The sequence below is a fragment of the Caretta caretta genome, chromosome 19 (genome assembly GCF_965140235.1).
Source record: "Caretta caretta isolate rCarCar2 chromosome 19, rCarCar1.hap1, whole genome shotgun sequence".
In the NCBI taxonomy this organism is placed as follows: Eukaryota; Metazoa; Chordata; order Testudines; family Cheloniidae; genus Caretta; species Caretta caretta.
The window spans coordinates 1626985-1646029 of record NC_134224.1 but is presented as its reverse complement, the minus strand read 5'-3'; the positions used below and the strand labels follow the sequence as shown (position 1 = coordinate 1646029).

The window sequence follows — 19045 nt, the reverse complement described above, 5'->3', positions numbered from 1 at the left end:
ATCCGGTGTCTGAGAGTAAGAACACAGCAACTGCATAAAAATGTAGAAAAATGGGCAGGAAAGGAGAGGCAGCAGAGAAATGTAAAGCACTTGAGTTATCTCAGATATGGAGACAACAAAACCCCAAAAATGGGCTGAAAAACTCAAATACCTTGAAGTAATTATCACTAAACTATAGATGAAGAACAAGGAATAGGTGATGGAGCAAAAGGAAGTCTAATGTAGGATTGGCAGAATAATACATGCCAAAACAACAGATGGGTCCCTGTAGCTTTAGGATTTAAATCTGCACAGCTTGCTGGAAAAACACCTGTGGAAGATCACACAGCACCAGGAAGAGCCAGCTCTGTCTCTGAATTGAAAATACTGCTCCCTGCCCCTCTCCCACAAATGTGGCAGCCTAAAGTGAGGCACCTGATCAAGTCGGCTACCTTCCCCAGGCCCAGAGCCCAGCAGCTCTGACTCACATTAGTTCTGAAATTTTCTGTGTTACCAACTCCAAGTATTCAAAAATTATGAGACTCACTTAAACTCCTAAAAGAAAAGGAGGACTTGTGGCACCTTAGAGACTAACCAATTTATTTGAGCATAAGCTTTCGTGAGCTACAGCTCACTTCATCGGATGCATTCAGTTTGCCACAAGTCCTCCTTTTCTTTTTGCGAATACAGACTAACATGGCTGCTAGTTTGAAACTTAAACTCCTGAGACTTTCAAAAGTATTCATGCTGGGGGGTTGTCATATTACTTGGCCTGCTGGTGTCTGAGCCTTTGAGGTGCACATGGGTCACATTTCCATACTCTTCTCTGCAATCATGACAGCTAGAAACATCTTTCGCCCATGTAAATTGGGCTCTCAGCAGTGTACAACTCCCTGGGGCAGGGGTTTTAAGATACACCCCAAATAGGGGGGAGAAATAAATCAAATAAATCAAACCACAGCAGCCGCCAGTACAAGGAGCCATGACCCTCTCTGGGGAGAACGGGGCCAGCCAGGGAGTGACTGGGCCACGGCCGTGGGGCCAGCAGGGTTCCCCCCTCGCCAGGGGCGCTGGAACAATTTGTACAGTGGGGGTGCTGAGAGCCATTGAACCAAACTGTGAACCCTGGATATAATGGAAACCCCTTCAAGCCAGGGGGTGCAGGAGCCCCCCCTAGTTCCAGCACCTCTGCCCCTCGCTGCCCAGGAGTGGCAGCTTTGGGGACACACAGCACCTGGCTGTCGGTCCCAGCTCAGCCCTAAAACACAAGGGGAGGAGAGGCCCCCCTGTACCCTGCCCCGATGCGTGGGGGGAAGCGGGATCCCTGTGCCCCCACCCCATAGGGGTGCCATGTACCCCGCCCTCGCTCCACCTGGGGGAAGGGGGGCTCCTGCCCCACTATTTGGGGCAGGGGAAGCGGGATCCCTGTACCCCCACCCCATTTCAATGGGTCTGAGGGAAGGGGTGCCATGTACCCCGCCCTCGCTGTGCCTGGGGAAAGGGGGGCTCCTGCCCCACTGTTTGGGGGGGGGAAGCGGGATCCCTGTACCCCCACCCCATTTCAATGGGTCTGAGGGAAGGGGTGCCATGTACCCTGCCCTCGCTGTGCCTGGGGAAAGGGGGGCTCCTGCCCCACTGTTTGGGGGGGGAAGCGGGATCCCTGTACCCCCACCCCCTCGCTGTGCCTGGGGAAAGGGGGGCTCCAGCCCCACTGTTTGGGGGGGGGGAAGCGGGATCCCTGTACCCCCACCCCATTTCAATGGGTCTGAGGGAAGGGGTGCCATGTACCCTGCCCTCGCTGTGCCTGGGGAAAGGGGGGCTCCTGCCCCACTGTTTGGGGGGGGAAGCGGGATCCCTGTACCCCCACCCCATTTCAATGGGTCTGAGGGAAGGGGTGCCATGTACCCCGCCCTCGCTCCGCCTGGGGGAAGGGGGGCTCCTGCCCCACTGTTTGGGGGGGGAAGCGGGATCCCTGTACCCCCACCCCCTCGCTGTGCCTGGGGAAAGGGGGGCTCCAGCCCCACTGTTTGGGGGGGGAAGCGGGATCCCTGTACCCCCACCCCCTCGCTGTGCCTGGGGAAAGGGGGGCTCCAGCCCCACTGTTTGGGGGGGGAAGTGGGATCCCTGTACCCCCACCCCATTTCAATGGGTCTGAGGGAAGGGGTGCCATGTACCCCGCCCTCGCTCCGCCTGGGGGAAGGGGGGCTCCTGCCCCACTGTTTGGGGGGGGAAGCGGGATCCCTGTACCCCCACCCCATTTCAATGGGTCTGAGGGAAGGGGTGCCATGTACCCCGCCCTCGCTCCACCTGGGGGAAGGGGGGCTCCTGCCCCACTGTTTGGGGGGGGAAGCGGGATCCCTGTACCCCCACCCCCTCGCTGTGCCTGGGGAAAGGGGGGCTCCTGCCCCACTGTTTGGGGGGGGAAGCGGGATCCCTGTACCCCCACCCCCTCGCTGTGCCTGGGGAAAGGGGGGCTCCAGCCCCACTGTTTGGGGGGGAAGCGGGATCCCTGTACCCCCACCCCCTCGCTGTGCCTGGGGAAAGGGGGGCTCCAGCCCCACTGTTTGGGGGGGAAGCGGGATCCCTGTACCCCCACCCCATTTCAATGGGTCTGAGGGAAGGGGTGCCATGTACCCCGCCCTCGCTCCGCCTGGGAAGAGGGGGGCTCCGCCACGCCCCACACGGGGCGCGGGGGCCGGGCGCGGGGCGGGCCCTGCCAGGCCGGGCGCGGCGGATGAGGAAACGGCCGCGGCTCCTCCCCGCCCCGCTTCCGCGTTGCCACCTGCCGGGCCCGGCCCAGGTATAAAGCGGCGGCCCCGGCCCAGCGCGCCCGGCCCCGCCGCCCATGGACCCTCGGCGGCGCGCGGCGCCCAGGCCGGTGAGTCGAGTCGAGTCGAGCCGAGCCGAGCCGAGCCGGGCCGGGCCGGGCCCGCGCAGGCTGGGGGGGGGCGGCCCCGTTCCTCCCCCAAAGCGGCGGGTGGCCCCGGAGGGGTGGGTACAGCCGGGGGGGGCCGGAGCGGGGGCTCAACCCCCCCCATTCCCGGCCGGAGCGGGGGGGTGGGCTGCCCCCTATTCGCGGTAAGGGGGCGCGGGGCGCATCCCTGCTTTATTCCTTGTTCTTCTGGCCCCACCCGGGATCGGGGCCCCCCTTGTGCGAGCCACGGTACCGCCCCCCCCTCCCCTGTCCCCACAGAGCCTGCTGCCGAAACAGAGCCGGGGCGAGGCAGGGGCCCGGAGGGGAGGTGCCCTTTGCCCAAGGTCACGCCGCAGGCCCCTGGCAGAGTGGGGCCGAAAACCCAGGTTTCCCTGGTCCAGGGCCCCGTTTGCTGGACCGTGCTGGCCGGGCGAGGGGCCGAACCGCAGGGTTTCGGTTCGGGACCCCGGGACGGGGGCCGTGCGTGCCCTGGGTGCGTGCCCTGCATGCCTGCCCCTGAAGCAGGAATGCCCAGGCCTGAAAGAAGAAGCTGAGAGTAGGTGGAAATGTGGAAATGTGCTCTTTCCACCAAAGCTTGGGGCCACGGCTGGGCACAGGTGCGCTATCCTGTCACGAGCTCGTGCCCTAGTGGCCAGGGGTGTAGGTGTAGGTGCGCCCCCATTGGGAGGCGGAACACGGACGAGGGGGCCTGAGCACAGGACCGGGAATCCGTGTCCCAGTTACACGGCTGTCGTTGACCCTCACTCCGTGACTTCGCACAAGTTGCTTAGCCTTGGTTTTCCCATCTGTGCAAGGATTAATAACTGACCCTACCGCATAGGGATGTTTGTGGGGCTTAATCGGCTAACATTTGTAGGGCACTTTGAAGGTGAAAAGTGCTATTTATGTGCTGAGAATGATGTTGCACATCCCAGGATCCTTATTACAAAAACCATGGCATAGGTGACCATTTTAACAAGTTTCAGAGTAGCAGCCGTGTTAGTCTGTGTTCGCAAAAAGAAAAGGAGGATTTGTGGCACCTTAGAGACTAACCCATTTATTTGAGCATAAACTTTCGTGAGCTACAGCTCACTTCATCGGATGCATTCAGTGGGGGGGAAAAACAAGTGCCTCTGATGTGCTATAGGAAGGTGATGCCCTATTTTGACAAACACTGAATTAAATTTAGTGCAAACAATCTGCATGTTAACAAGGTTGTTGGGGGATGGGATTTCTAAAGATTTCTCAATTCTTGTGATGTGCTTTGGAAACATAAACATGAAGTATCAATAAAAGAATTTCCAGAGTTCTTGAGTAGCTGAGCCACAGAGAAGAATTTGAAGAATGTTAGTGTGAAAACAGTTCCTGAATTTCCTTTATTTTAGATCAAGTCTTTAGGAGTTAACGATCACTATATTGATTCACAGATACGGTGTGTGAATGAAAAACAGAACTTGCCCCAGGAAAATTATGAACTTGGACAGTATTCCTTCTGCTCTGGGTTTTCCCAGCTGGAGTGAGATGTTTCCAGCTGGCAAACATTAAGTTGCTCGGGTTGACAAAAGCATGAGCTCCAGAGATACATCTGAAAACGATCACCTGAACTTGAACTGTGTGCTTCCTGCGAAGGGCCAGAGCCCTACAGAGTGTGAGCCATTCAGCATGGTGGATGTGGTACCCCGGGCAGCACAGGAAAGGCTCAGGATTTCGGAGCAGGACCTCATGGACAGTGCTGAGATGCAAATGAAAGTGGACTTCTTCCGCAAACTGGGCTACTCGTCAGAAGAGATCTATATCGTTCTCCAAAAACTGGGCTCAAACGCAGACACCAATACTGTCCTTGGGGAGCTTGTGAAGCATGGTGCTGCAGCTGCTGACCGAGAGACTACCGACCCCCCACAGGAGGCCGTAGAAGCCCCATTGATACCCCGTGGGGGAGTTGCCAACAAAACCCCTCCACCTGTGCCGCCGTTGGAGGAGAAGGAAGGCAGTAATTTAAAACCCATTGTTATTGATGGAAGCAATGTGGCAATGAGGTAGGTTGGTCCCCTTAAGTGGGAGAAGCATCTTTAATTTTAGTATAGTTGGCATCAGATTAAATTATAAAGTAATTTCTTTACATTTCTTAAGGTTTTTGGTTTTGGGGAATTTAGTGCTTATGAAAGGTACTAGATTAAAAACTCTGGAGGCATCCAAGCTCTCCACAAAGGTGAGGCCAGGCTGGGCTTTGGTAGAGCAGTCTCACCAACCTGTCTCATTTCCTCACCTCGAAGGGCAACATCTACAAATGTGAGGTTCAGTCTGTCTTAATGGTCCATTCAGTCCTTGGTTTGTCTGCCATGTCCCACTAGGGTGCGAATGATGGGGACTTCTATGCCCAGTGGGAATTTTGGACTTTTCATATGAAATGCTAAAGTTTTTGTATTTAAACTAGCAAGCAGAAGTGAAATCCCCGATGTGTAGTCCTGTTACCTAATTACTGTACGTAAGCTCCAAAAGCAGGAAGTTGCTCAACAAATAATTTTTTCAGGGTTAATTAGAAGAGGCTGTAGCTTTGAGTAAAGCGGCATCTCTGGTCTAGTTTCCACAACTTTCTGGTTAAATCTCATGGCAGATCTGCAGATTGGGTGGAAGAAAAGAGGGACAGATTTCCAGTTTAGAATGACACTGGTACACCAGTTCTGCAGCATCATTGACAGCTGTGAACATGGAGGCAAGATGATGACTTATCTGCAAATCTCTCATACCTTCTGTTGAGAGAGCCTGCCCTCTTTTCATAGGCAATCTGATCAAGAGATCTGTCATGTGTACTGGACAGATTCAGTACTGGCCCAGGCTGGATTAAAAGTTTTCAGCCTCGTTTTGCCCCCTAAGAATGGTAAAGTGGATTTTGGGGGGGAGAAGTGGGAGGATATGAGGAAGGTTCCCCTTTAGTGAATTCTTTTTGCACATACAGTATACTTACCTCTAGATTTAAAAAAAAAAAATAAAGTCCTATGGAACCAGTTGGCCAGAGGGTAGTACGCTTGGACTTCAAATCTGATTCCGCCTCTTCAGTTTAAATACAAGTTTCCTTCAGTTTATATTTGATTGTCTTAATCTCTCTTATAATGAGAAGATACATGTCAGTGCACACAGAGCTACTCTAGAGGATTTACCTAGGGCAGAAGAAAGTCCTTTATGGAGACTGCCTTACAGGTGTGGGTTTTTTCCCCAAGTCATGATTGGCAGTATGGCTGAGTAAGACTGTATGAGGAAGGAAGGGGAACACCCTATCTCTTGACCGTATAACAGATCCGAGGGCCAAGGCCCAATTTAGCCAGTATGATCAGGAAATATTGTGTTTGCGCTCTGATGTTCACACTGACTTACCAGACTTTATAGCCAGTGGACTTAACCTGGAATTGTGTGTAGGAGAGAGATTGGCCCCTTTCCATTAATAATTGTTTCTCCAACAAAGCTGCGTTTCCCAGCATAGTGTGTTCATGGGAGAAAAGACCTTATTTTAAGAGATGTGCTAGTGGGTAGTGTTAATTTTATTGCAGAAACCTTTAACTCTGAATTTTAGTGCATGCAGACAAAGTATTAGGCTACAGTGACCTCTTACCCCTGAATACTCTTCCATCAAGCCACCTCAAGCAAAGGCGAGTGCCTGGCAGATGTGGTCATGGGCAGACCAGGTGTGCGGTGACTAGTCTTCTTGATTTGGGACTGTGGAGAAAGATTCTCTTCCTCACTTGTATTGCATGAAATAACTGCAGAAAAGAATTGGCCCACTTGTCCATTTCAGAGTTAGTGGGATTTCTAGACCACGAGAGGGGTTGGGCCTTCTGCATTAGGGAGCCGTGTTGAGGAAGGAGGAGTTGAAACACATTCCAGGGGGTAAGGCATCCAGCATAAGTATGACTTGGTGGGTTTTTTTCAGTATCATGCCTGTAGTTGCCTCTTCTTCAGGGGAGTAGCTAATTTACATATCCAGGTTTATGCCTGCCTTGTTGCCTTAACCGTGCTTTTCTCCCCATTAGAAATGTGCCACTTGTTATGACTGAACTTTAGGGTGAATGATTCCAAAGCAAATACTGTTTGATTCTGCTCGTCTGAATATTTGTTACGATATATTTGAGAAAACTTGGCAGGACAGAATCTGTCCATCTGGAAATGTCTGTGTTGGAACACTTGATCTTCAGCTGCCATTTAGAGGAAGAATATTTCTCCTCTGATTCCTATCAGGATGTAGCAATACCGCAGCTGGAACGCAGTTTAATGTTTGCAAAGCAGGCAGTTGACTGGTGTGGGTTATTTTGAAGCTGTTTACCAGGAGGGGAATTCCATTCTGAAACTTCCTGTATTAATGGTGTATGATGTTCCCTGCTGATTCACTTGCACAATGAGCAGCAGGCCTCCCTGTACAGCTCTCAACATCATATGCAAATCTCAGTGGAAATTAGCTTCTACTTCCTTCTAAGGGAATTTCTCAGTAGTTGCCAAATCAGATCAGCCCATTTGACCGTTTTCATTGCGGACTCTGACTTGTTAGCTGGGACTCCAGAAACCTGAATGCATGTTTTTCATTTAATCTTTCAGGAACTGTGGTGGTAAATGTTTGGGTATCTTTCAACTCTATTGGTTTTGTAAAAACTCCTTTTTGGGTATTTTTCCTCTGGCCACTGATGTAAGCTAATTGAATTTTGGGAGCTTACTATTTTAAAACCTTCTCAAGGAAGTTTTAAAGATAGCCCTGCCTCCTGGAAGCTGTCCCTGGGGTACAGTAAGCTTATGCATTTGTTTTGAATAATTGGGGGGGGGGAGGAAGATGTTCAGTTCCCCCTGTTTATCTCCATATCCAAATAGACCTTGCAACAGTCTGAAATTGGTCTGTGGCTTAAATCGTACGTGCAGTAAAACTAATTTTTTTTCCTGTTTGCGGTATAGTTGTAGCCATGTTGGTCCCAGGAGATTAGAGAGACCAAGTGGGTGAAGTAATATCTTTTATTGGATCAACTTCTGTTGGTGAACAAGACAAGCTTTGAGCTTACATAGAGCTCTTCTTCAGGTCTGGGAAAGGTACAAAGGGTAGGTCTACACTGCAATGTAAGCCTAGGGTTAATAGAACTCAAGTTAGCAGACCCTGGGTTTGTTAATCTACAGCTTGAGAGTCTACACTCATTTGTAACTCCAGGTTAGGAATTACTGAACCCTGGATCCTAACCTGGGGCTCTGGCATCTACCCTGCAGTACATAGGTCTGAGTCCAACCTCTCATATCCTGCACACTCCCAAAATGTAGACACTCTAGCCCTTTGTTCGTGTTGCAATGTGGGAAAACTTGACTCTGCAGAGGGCAAATAAAGTTCGCCTGTGGGACTGAGGGATACTTGTAGCATACTCCCAGAACATGAGTCCAGTGGGGCTGCTTCTGCAATAGGGCTTGAACCCTGGGTCCTGGCTTAACTCAGACTGATACCCTCCAACCCCTTGGGATCCTCGGTCTGAGCCCTGGATTAACACGATTTGTATGTAGATGGAAGGGGGGTTAGGCTCAAGCCTGGGCTTACTTTGCAGTGTAGACATACCCAGAGTGTTACAGCTAAATACAAGGTGGAACAAAATTGTTTAGAATAAGGAGTTAACATTGTAAGAGACGATTCAAGTGGGCAGATAACACTTCTGCAGTTATAGGACCCTCCCCCAACACATCTTTCAAGATCTGTGGGTCCCACACGTGCCTATCACAACATGTGGTGTACCTCATCCAGTGCACTATGTGCCCCAATAACTATGTGGGTGAAACCACACAATCACTATGCTTTTGAATGAACTCTCACAGAAAAATAAAACAAGAACACCCAATCACCCATGGACGAGCACTCTTCACAAAACAATGACTCCATATCTGACCTCTCAGTCCTCGTCCTCAGTGGAAACCTGCACAATACCTTCAACAGACAAGCATGGGAGTTTAAAGTCATAACTCTACTAGACACTAAAAATCATGTACTTAGTAAAGATTCTGGATTTGACTCATTATAACAATCGATAATCCACTGATCCTTCCTTGCCCTACTACTGTTAATTGCTCACTTCACCTTGAATGGTCTCTTAAAACATGTTACAATTTGTACCACCTTGTATTTAGCTGGGATGCTCTGGGTATCTTCCTGACATCTGAAGGAGAGCTCTGTGTAGCTTGAAAGCTTGTGTCTCACCAACAGAAGTTGCTCCCCCAGCTTGGCTCTCTTTTTATTTCCTACAGAATGAAGGACCCATTTTGTTTAAACTAGAGAATTCCATATAATGATAAAATGGAAATACCACTTCAAATCTGTGTCCATATAGAGCCAATTCAAGTGATGATGGTTCTATAATCTGTAAAATACCCTGGAGCTGGGAGTTTAAGGAGAAAGAATAGTAATTCTTGGTCCCGCAGCAGTGAAAGTTCTGCCCTGTCAGGTACTCATTTGACTCCCATCGCTGTTGTGTCTGAGCATGTCTTCAGTTGTAATATAGTCTCTGTTTCAGGAGCTTTAAAAAATTATTTCTAGGCTGGAGTTTTGCTCAGTGGGGAAGTGAACTTTGGATTGTGTTGGGTTTCTTTAAACCCTTCTACAATAGAACCTCAGAGTTACGAACACCTCAGGAATAGAGGTGGTTCATAACGCTGAACAAAACGTTCTGGTGGTTCTTTCAAAAGTTTACAACTGAACATTGACTTAATACAGCTTTGAAACTTTACTATGCAGAAGAAAAATGCTTCATTCCCGTTATTTTTTTAATTTACATTTAACACAGTACTGTGCTGTATTTGCTTTTTTGGGGCTCTGGTGCTGCCTGATTGTGTAAATCCGGATCCAAATGAAGCGTGTGGTTAACTGGTCAGTGTGTAACTCTGGTGTTCATAACTCTGAGGTTGTACTGTACTCTAAAAGGCAAAGGAGAAATTGTGTATTGTTGCTGTGGCAGTGGGTGGGAAGAAAACAAGCCGAAGTTATTTCATTTAGAAAGTGGCTGCTGCATGTGTTCGGTTTTTTCATGCAAATTGATAGGGACTTAAAAAAAACCCCTCTTACTGCATCAAAGCGACTAAACTGACAAAAGCCACAAAATGCCGTGCTTAGGCTTGTAATAGGAGCACTATTGAGTTGCTTGCCATTTTTAAAAATCTATTATTGGGGAAAGAACATAGGTGCCTTTTTTCCCTTTACTCACAAAAAAGCTAAATTTGGATAATGAGCCTTCTGCTTTCACTTCATAAGACCCTAACAAGAGGATCCAGAGGCCAAAACTCTAGTGCCTTTGGTATTTTTCACCCTACATATTGCTCACATTGATGTAAAGGTTTCTGGCATTTAATGGTTTTGCAGAGAAACAAGCGGTCTCTTTGAAGGTAGGCACTTCTGATATTGTTACCCAAAGAACTCAAGAGCAGGGTTCAGGAATATAGCATGCAATGGCTAATACAAGGACAGTTGTGTCCAAAGTTTTTCCACAGAGCATTTACTTCTGTATGTTTTATGGGGGATGTTTGTACACCCACATGCACCAAAAAAGATACCCCCTCTCATGTCTGTGCTTCAGCTTTTTCCAGTTATCTCTGACTTCATTTAAGTATACTGTACCTGCTTTATGCCTCAACACTGCAAACGCTGACTGACTGTGTAGCTCTGCCTACTGTGAGGACACAATGAGATTACTCAGTACTCATTACTCTGGTTGGCCAAGAGTTTGCCAGATCAATCTCTAAGACTGCAGAATGACTTAATATGGTATGGACCTTGGCTCACTACAAAATAAATTTCCCTCTCTTGGTATTGACAACTCCTCATCAATTATTGGGAGTGTACCATATACACCCTGTTTGAATTGGCCATGTCAGCGCTGGTTCTCCACTTGTAAGGTAACTCTCCTTTTCATGTGTCGGTATATTTATGCCTGCATCTGTAATTTTCACTCCATGCATCTGAAGAAGTGGGTTTTTTACCCACAAAAGCTTCTGCCCAAATAAATCTGTTAGTCTTTAAGGTGCCACCAGACTCCTCATTTTTCTTGTGATCTGTGTACCTTTGTATTGTTATAAGCCATTCTGAGCCTGCGATGGTGGTGATATAAATAAGCAGATTTTTCCTGACTAGGTGCCCATTGCTTTTCCACATAAGAACTTTCACCTTTAAAAATTGTGATAAGACTTGCAGGCAATACTCACAGAAAATACTAATCCTGTTTGTGTTATCTTACATTTATATAGCATCTTTTGATATGAAGTTTCCTCAAGCAGTTTTGAACCGGGAATATCTTCATCAGTGAAATGCAGCTGCCTCTGATGTGGAATGTGACATTTCTTTATTGGCACATGTTAACATTACACTACAGTTTAGGACAGGAAACAAATCTTGTTCTCTGAAACTGCAAGGGAACTTAAGTAGGCACCATGTAATTACCTAAATTAGAATTTGGCAAGGATACAAGAGTTACAACCCTGTTTCTTGTGAAAAGTGAAGTGACATGTATGCTCTTCAGAGAACACCAACATGAGCAGTTGCCTTTCACGTGTTTTCTTTGGGTATCTGAGCCCCAGATCAGACTGTATGTAGTGATAGTGGATCACAAGATGGCCTGATCGAAGCTGGCCAGTTAGAATACATGAGTCTGGGTAACAAAATGAACTAGGCTCAACGGTAGTCAGTTGTAGTCTCCCACCACCCAAGAGATGGGAGACCAGGCTCTTTGTATGCTAATACGCTACTGCATTTCTTTGTTAACTTGGTAATGCACTTTAATGTAGTTCTTATTTGTTTCAAAAATACTTGACTCTGAACATAGCTTTCCAGAGTATCTTTTACCTACTGAAGGGAGGGTTGCTTAAACATAAAGCAAGTTCCTTGAAGTCTGATGGATTCTTGAGTTTGCATGGATCATAATCTAATTATTTTGCATTGTAGAGATTAATATTTTTAGAAATGTAATATGAATTTTTGTTTAAGTGGGTAGTGAGGGGAAATTGATTCTCTTGAAGTGACTCTCCATTCATACTCTTCAGTGCAACATGCAGGGTCTCTGAAAGTCACCCTAAAGTAAATGCCACCTACAGCCCTGATCTGTCACTACTGTGAAACTAGTAACCTGGAAACAGTTGATAATATTTCTAGTTAATGTGCAACATAAGCACTGATAACATTGTGAATACTGGAACCTGCAAAGAAACGATTACCAGCCATGTGTTATATAGAAACTCTCCAGAGACTTATTGATCTGACTTGAATTGACTGTTCAGTAGGAAGGATTGTGTTGTGCTAGCAACTAACCTCTGATACTTGTGACTGCCCTTTTCTTCGGGTAGAATTTTTCCTTTTCTTGATTGTCTCTAACAGGCCAGCTGGATATAAAGAATTTATTCGGGGCTTTCAGGTTTGAAGCTGCCATTTCATAAACACAGTGCAGTCACAAGTAGTCTCTCCACATACTGGGCTCTGTATAATGAGGAGAGGATCTGTCCTTCCCCATCTTTACAGATGAGCTTTGTTGAACACATTTTTGGTATGAAGTAAAGCAAAAGGAAAGACTCCTATACTACAACCGTTTGCTGGTCTAGCTACATTGGCGACCCCTACTAGCCTGAACGAAGTTGTAGTGGCAAGAGGCCTTTTGTCGGTATCGCTTGCTTACCCCAGCTCTCCAAACAAAATGAAGCTGTACTGCAAATGGACTTTTCTGCCAACATAACTGCATTTATACTAGGAGGGGTTGCCAATAGCACTCTAGCTATGGGTTTGATTTCTCTTCTTTCCTCTCCTGTGCCCCCCTTCTCCCCCCCCCCACTGACATAGCTATGCCAGCAAAACTTAGGAGTCTAAATATAGGTTTGAGTGCCCCATTGTAAACAAGTGGGCCCCAATTTCAGAGGTGCTAAAAATTGATGAAAGTTGTCAGTGCTCTGCGCATCTGGGGATTTGTGGGTATTGCAGCTTTAGAATAGCTTAAGACAGAACTACTGGTCCCCTCAACCTCTTTAATGCATTGCAATAAATGGACAAATTCAGAGGCTGTCGACTAATAGGATACTGTGTCTATAAAAGTACCACTTTGAAAAGAATGTCTAAAACACTGGCTCTTCCTGCTTAGTATTGGACTGTCTGTCTCATGTGCTGTCTGTGAATACGCAAAAGTACATTGTATCTGGATACTGAAAACAAGGTCCTCTTCCATCCTCTTTAATGCAGCCATGGAAATAAAGAAGTGTTCTCCTGCCGAGGTATCCTGCTGGCCGTTCACTGGTTTTGGGACAGAGGACACCCAGATATCACAGTCTTTGTGCCATCCTGGAGAAAAGAACAGCCAAGACCAGATGTGCCCATCACAGGTGTGGAGCTCTAAAGCCAAAACTAAATCTCTAAAGCTTCCAATTGTAGCATTTTAATAAGCCTGCCAAGGTCCTTTTTGGGCCAGTAAGCTCCTAGGTAGCAAATGGAAAATAAGAGCACTAGAAACTTAACCAAATTTCTGACCAGTGAGATTTCAAATCCCTAACCTCTCCTCTAAGCAAGTTCTTGCTCAGATAAGGTAGCTGAGTTCAAAGAACATAACTAACTTTATTCCAAAATGCTTCCTTATTCCTGAGGTTTACTCACTTGATGTGTGTTACCTTTTCTTATCTCCAGAATTCCTTTTCTCCTCTTGTAAATGGCCATACAGCCCACCTGTATGAAATGTTAACAGACAAGCAGCTTGGGGATCTATTCAGATGGGTCCAGGTGGTGATAATTGCTGTTTTGAGTTTCCAAGGAACTGAGGTTTGAGTTGTTCCAAAGTCAGTATTTCAGCTCTGAAAAGAAATCCATACATATTCCAGAGCACTATAGTCAGCCTGGCCACTTCCATCAAAGGCATGCTTTGGCCTTGCCTTATTGGTCTGCTTGTCATAGGTTGAAGAAAACATAGGGACTGGAGTTTCATTGTACTGCAGCACCATCTGCAAGTCCTAACTAAAATCAGAACCTCACTGTGCTAGGTGCAGTAAAAACACATAGGAGGAGTCAGTTCGTGCCTCAAAGCTTACAAACTACACAGACAGCACAGCTAACGTGTGCAAGACAAGGAAGAATCATTTTCCCCATTTGACAGATCAGGGATTGGAGGCACAGAGGGACTACGTTACTTGCCCAGGATCACAGCAGTTATTCCTGGCTGGGCCACAGACTGAACCCAGATCTTCAGAGTCCTAGTTCAGTGCCTTAGCCAGAAGACAGTCTTGGTCCATGTTAAATTGAGTTTGGGTCAGTGCCCTTTTAAACTGAGAGGTGTGGGTGAGGAAATTGAAAAATTGGAAAGATTTTAACAGTAGCAGTCTGTGCAGGACACAGAGTAACTGAAATGTCAAAGTAGCCACTGTGCCCCTTTGGAACTCTGGACTCTGCATGTTCGTAGCTCGTTTGTTTGTTTTTTGCCTGTAAACATTACACTTTACTTTTTTGGCATCTGTTGCCTGGAAATGATACCAGGCTGTGTATGTGTTTATGCCACATTTTCATGATTGTTCCAGACCAGCACATTCTCCGTGACCTTGAAAAGAAGAAAATTCTGGTCTTCACTCCTTCCAGGCGGGTTGGAGGCAAACGCGTTGTCTGTTATGATGACCGTTTCATTGTGAAACTGGCATACGAGTCTGATGGCATCGTGGTTTCCAACGACACTTACCGTGACCTGCAGAATGAGCGTCCCGAATGGAAGAAGTTCATTGAGGAGCGCTTGCTGATGTATTCCTTTGTTAATGACAAGTACGTTCCTGTTCCCCGGTCGCTTAAAAACAATACAGCAGTTTTAAGTGACCATAGTACTGTGTGCCTTTGATTAATAGAAGGTCAGTGGCATCTCAGTGTTAGGAGGAGATGGCATGCAGGGGCTGGAAAGGTGAGTGTCAAACACAGGGTAAAGCAAATGACTTAAAGTGAGTATTTGAGAGGCAGTGACTCAGTGCTTCCTATGTGGAACAGCTCCTCCCAATAGGCAGCAAGTCACAGGGAGGGCACAAAGAAAAGGCCAAGAGCGGCTCTGACTGCACTTGGCTTGCTTGGAGCCAGGAACTCCTCCCTGCTGACATTCCTGGGCAGGCCTGGCACTGGTACAGACCACTCGCTTCCTCTGCATTACAAATGAGAAAATGATCAGCTGGCCCAGCGTGCGACAGCAGTGCACAGGATTTGTGTGACCAGCAATGCGGGGGAGGCAGCCTGCTCTGTTCCTGGGGCAAGAAGCCTCTTGCAACAATCTTGATCAAATCCTTCTCTATTTACTTGAACAGTATGGTTGGGCAACAACCCTTCTCTGTATGGCTAATAAACAGGTCAGCCTGCCATGGGTCATTAAGAGAGGATTAAAAGGGAAACTTGTCTTACAAATAGTGACACCCTGTTGGGTCTAGAGGAATTGTCTGAATCAGACACTCCTGTGCCCATGCCAGGGTTTGTTTCTTGGCTGGCATAGGGAGGGGATGGCAGATGTGAATAACTTTTCATCCGCATGCAGCCGAGAGACTGAAACCTTGGCCCAGGAAAGTGGCTGCTCCTGAGTGATGCTCATTATCTTCTTTTAGGTTTATGCCTCCAGATGACCCCTTAGGGCGGCATGGCCCCAGCCTGGAGAACTTCCTGAGAAAAAAACCTTTGGTGCCAGAACACAAGAAACAGCAGTGCCCTTACGGTAAGACTAGCCTCATATGCTTGGGGACAGCGGTGTCTGTACAGAGTAAACTGTACACACTTGGTGAATTGCAGCAGGTCACCCTATGTTCTGCCTTTTCCTTGCAGGGAAGAAATGCACTTATGGGATTAAGTGTAAATTCTATCATCCTGAAAGGATCAACCAACCACAGCGCTCTGTAGCTGATGAACTACGGGCCAATGCAAGGCTGTCCCCAACCAGAAGCCCCACCAGCACTGCCAAAGAGGAGAAAAGGAGCAGGAGACCTTCCCAGGCAGAGCCCCTCTGCTCTGTGTCCACAGATAGTGACAAAGGCTCTGTGCAGAAGGTCTCCATGGAGAGGAAAAGCTCAGCCCAAAAAGCAAAACCTAGCGACAGTCCCCTCCTAATCCAGGGGGATTGTGCCTTGGGCAGTGTCCCCTCTAACAATGGCAGCTATCGATCTTCTGACTGGTACCAGCACCCTCCCCCTTCTCCCCATATGGACTCTCTCTCTTACATCTCTCAGGAGCATCTTGACTCAGGCATTGGATCCCTTGAGAACCAAATGTCTGAGATGTGGCCTTGCAGATCTTCTGCTCACTGTGAGCATTCCCACCCCGAACAGATGGCAGTCTGTAGCTGCAGCAGACAGAGACCTGTCTACCAGCACTCTCCTAGTGTAGAGCAGGACACCCTTGGCCACTATAAGCACAGCTCTCGCAAAGCGGTCTCCTCTGATACTAGCTACTTGCCATATAGTTCTGAGAACTCTCTCACGAGGTCCTCTCACTCTTTCCCAGGCTATGGAGTGCCCGTACATCTAGCGGGTGGCGGGCATTATAGCATTCCCAATGAGTATAACACCGCAGCACGACATCTTCGTGAATACTGGTCTGAGCCGTACCAAATGCCTGCCACATCAACACGACCTAGCAACATTAGAGACCCTCACCCATTGCCGAGAGCCCCAGGGCCAGCGTACGGTGACCAGTGCCAGTGGGCCCTGCCAGACCGCTTCGCAGAGGAGCGAGCCAATGTGCATGTGAAACTCTGTGGCATATTCCACCCCCATTTAGTAGATGCTGTGATGAGCCGTTTCCCTCAGCTTTTGGATCCCCAAAGACTAGCTGCTGAAATACTGACGTACAAGTCTCAGAACCCAGGTATGTGAGGCAGTCGATGTGCTGGGAGCAATGTCTCTCCTGTGGACAGCACAGCACAAATGGCATGGCTGCCTCCGTGAGGGTTTTCACCTTCCTCTGAAGCACCAGGTCCAAGATGAAGGCAGGATACCAGACTCAATGGGCCAATGGCGTACTCTGGTGTGGCCAATTCTAATGCACCTCACAAAACCGCTTGTGAGGAAACTGTCCCATCCTCCCCTAGGGCATATTAGCAGGAATCTGGGGAAAGGGGGTGGATTTTGCCTTTCTCAGGAGCACAGAGCAGGGATTCCCCTGTAGGAGCAGGTGGGTATGTCCTGCCCATTGAGCTCCTGCAATTGTCAGTTGGGCACTTCGGACCATGGTTCTTCCCATTAGCCTGCAGCATTCAGAGGTGGCGTAGCACACAGTCAGATGTATGGCGCTTTGAGAAAGATCTGACAGTTACGTTTGAGTGAGTGGGGTCTGTGGGGTTACTCTGAGACGGTGCCTTTTGCAATAAGTGTCTGTGTAACTACATCTCGGGAAAGGCTGGAGTCTGTGCTCATTGTCCAGTCTGCTCCTTAGTTCTTAACTGAGTCGCTTGCCTTGAACTCCCATCAGCCATCTTCATTTTGTCCTTGTGAGGAGACGGCAGATTCCAATAGCTGGCTCGACCATTTTTACGGCCTTTCCGTGCCCTAACCACCCCTAATGAGTTGGCCTTATGTGGGGCTGCCCTGTGAATAGGGCAGTTGTTTCACCTGCTGCAGGGCTCCCGCTAATCCAAAGAGTGAGGAGTTAATCTTATCTCTGCTTGCCTGGAAGGGCCTGGCACTGCACCAAACCTCCATGTGACTTGTATTCTGGTCTCTGGAGCCTTGCCTCCTGCACTTTCTCCACCAAAACTACATTCTGTACCAAACTTCAGAGAAGAGCAGGCTTGTGCTGCTCTTCTAAAACACGTCCCTTATGCCCGGCCGTGGAATCATCTGTATAGTGCTGAGGAGAGGCCTGGAATGCCTGTGATATTAGCTCCCCCTTCGTCATCACCCCACCATAGCTGTGGGGATCAGTAAAATGAAGTGACTACGGTCCCACTTGGACTTGCAAGTTGTGTGTCTGCCCTTTTGCCGGTACAATTTTGATGGCTCCTCCAAATTCTTGGCAATATTCAGTATTTTCTCTTTGAATTTGCCACTCCTTTACCCTTTCACTCCTATATATTGTTCTCTCCCCACCCCCACAAGCACCCTTCTGACTCCCAAGATCTCCAAAGCGGTCTCACTTTTGTTTATGACTAATTGACCCTCTTAAGTCTGTTTCGGTTAAGGATATCTTTGGTGACTTGTAGATACTGTAACTAAAATTTTAAGATATACAAAAGCAAATACTGTAGCAATTGCTTCTGGTCCCAGCATTTTAATTAGGGTGCAAAGGAAACTTTCACTTGCAGGCCAGAAGCAGTTGACTTGTTGATACATATTGTATCTGTGTGGCGGTGTTTTTTTAATTATGTCCATCTTGTGGTTAAATCAAGGTCCTTCTAAGTGGCAAACCATGAGAGGGAGAACTGCGCACAGATGTGGCTGAGCCACCCCACTTCTCAGTGGTGTGTTGGAGGCTATTCTGTTCGCTGGTTCTTACCACTCAGATTTCCAGTGGATGGCCTAGCCAAATTGGCACCATGTGCCATGGAAACCACAAGGACACAGAAACCCTGTATACCTGGTTAATTATGATACATTACAAAACTGTAATGTTTCATGTTAGTAAGCAAAATGCTTCTTAATCTTATGTAACCTGATAACTTTGCATATTTGTAAATTACAGGAAAGATGTTTTTTAATGGTATTGTCCAGAAACTTGTTTGATACTATTTTACTTAGTACTGTACTTAACTCAGCCATTGTGTGTTAGTAGTGTTTTCTGGAAGAGTTAATAGCAATATATACTTGTTCTATTGCAGTCAAAGATCTTAGACACTTTTATACTTAAAGTTGACAGTTATTGAAACTTGCTGTATCACTTGGAGTCCACGCAGTCAGCTAGTCATGTGGAAGAGGCAGCCCTGTGTATGTCATGGCAAAGTAAGAACTTGCATTACCCAAATAAAAATGGCTAGGTTGCGTGGCTAGGTTGTTGGGTCTCTTTTTGATGGCTTTTGGGAAGACTGTTTTACAGCTTGGTGGGGATTTTTAAGGAGTGTACCACAATAGGCTTCTGGAAAGGCAGCTGTGCTGTTAAGACACTGGACTGAGACTTGGGATCTCTGGATTCACTTTCCAGCTCTGACACAGACTCCCTGGATGACCTTGAGGAAAATCACTTAATCTCTG

General features: G+C 47.7%; 1 protein-coding gene across 1 annotated transcript; it reads left to right on the top strand.

Moving 5' to 3' along the window:
• Positions 1–2702: 2702 nt before the first annotated feature.
• On the top strand, positions 2703–18839 carry ZC3H12A (zinc finger CCCH-type containing 12A). The gene is made up of 6 exons (XM_048825789.2): positions 2703–2857; positions 4321–4929; positions 13107–13246; positions 14426–14660; positions 15476–15582; positions 15690–18839. The coding sequence occupies exons 2-6, from the start codon at positions 4460–4462 to the stop codon at positions 16733–16735; spliced, it is 1998 nt and encodes a 665-aa protein (XP_048681746.1). The 5' UTR covers positions 2703–2857; positions 4321–4459; the 3' UTR covers positions 16736–18839.
• The last annotated feature ends 206 nt before the right edge of the window (positions 18840–19045 follow it).

What these genes read in the sequence shown, in the direction of transcription:
- ZC3H12A (XM_048825789.2), top strand. Translation starts at nt 4,460, where the DNA reads ATGAGCTCCAGAGATACATCTGAAAACGATCACCTGAACTTGAACTGT. An exon ending in ACCAGATGTGCCCATCACAG is followed by an intron (nt 13,247 to 14,425) that starts GTGTGGAGCTCT and finishes TGATTGTTCCAG; the next exon opens with ACCAGCACATTCTCCGTGAC. An exon ending in GAAACAGCAGTGCCCTTACG is followed by an intron (nt 15,583 to 15,689) that starts GTAAGACTAGCC and finishes TTTTCCTTGCAG; the next exon opens with GGAAGAAATGCACTTATGGG.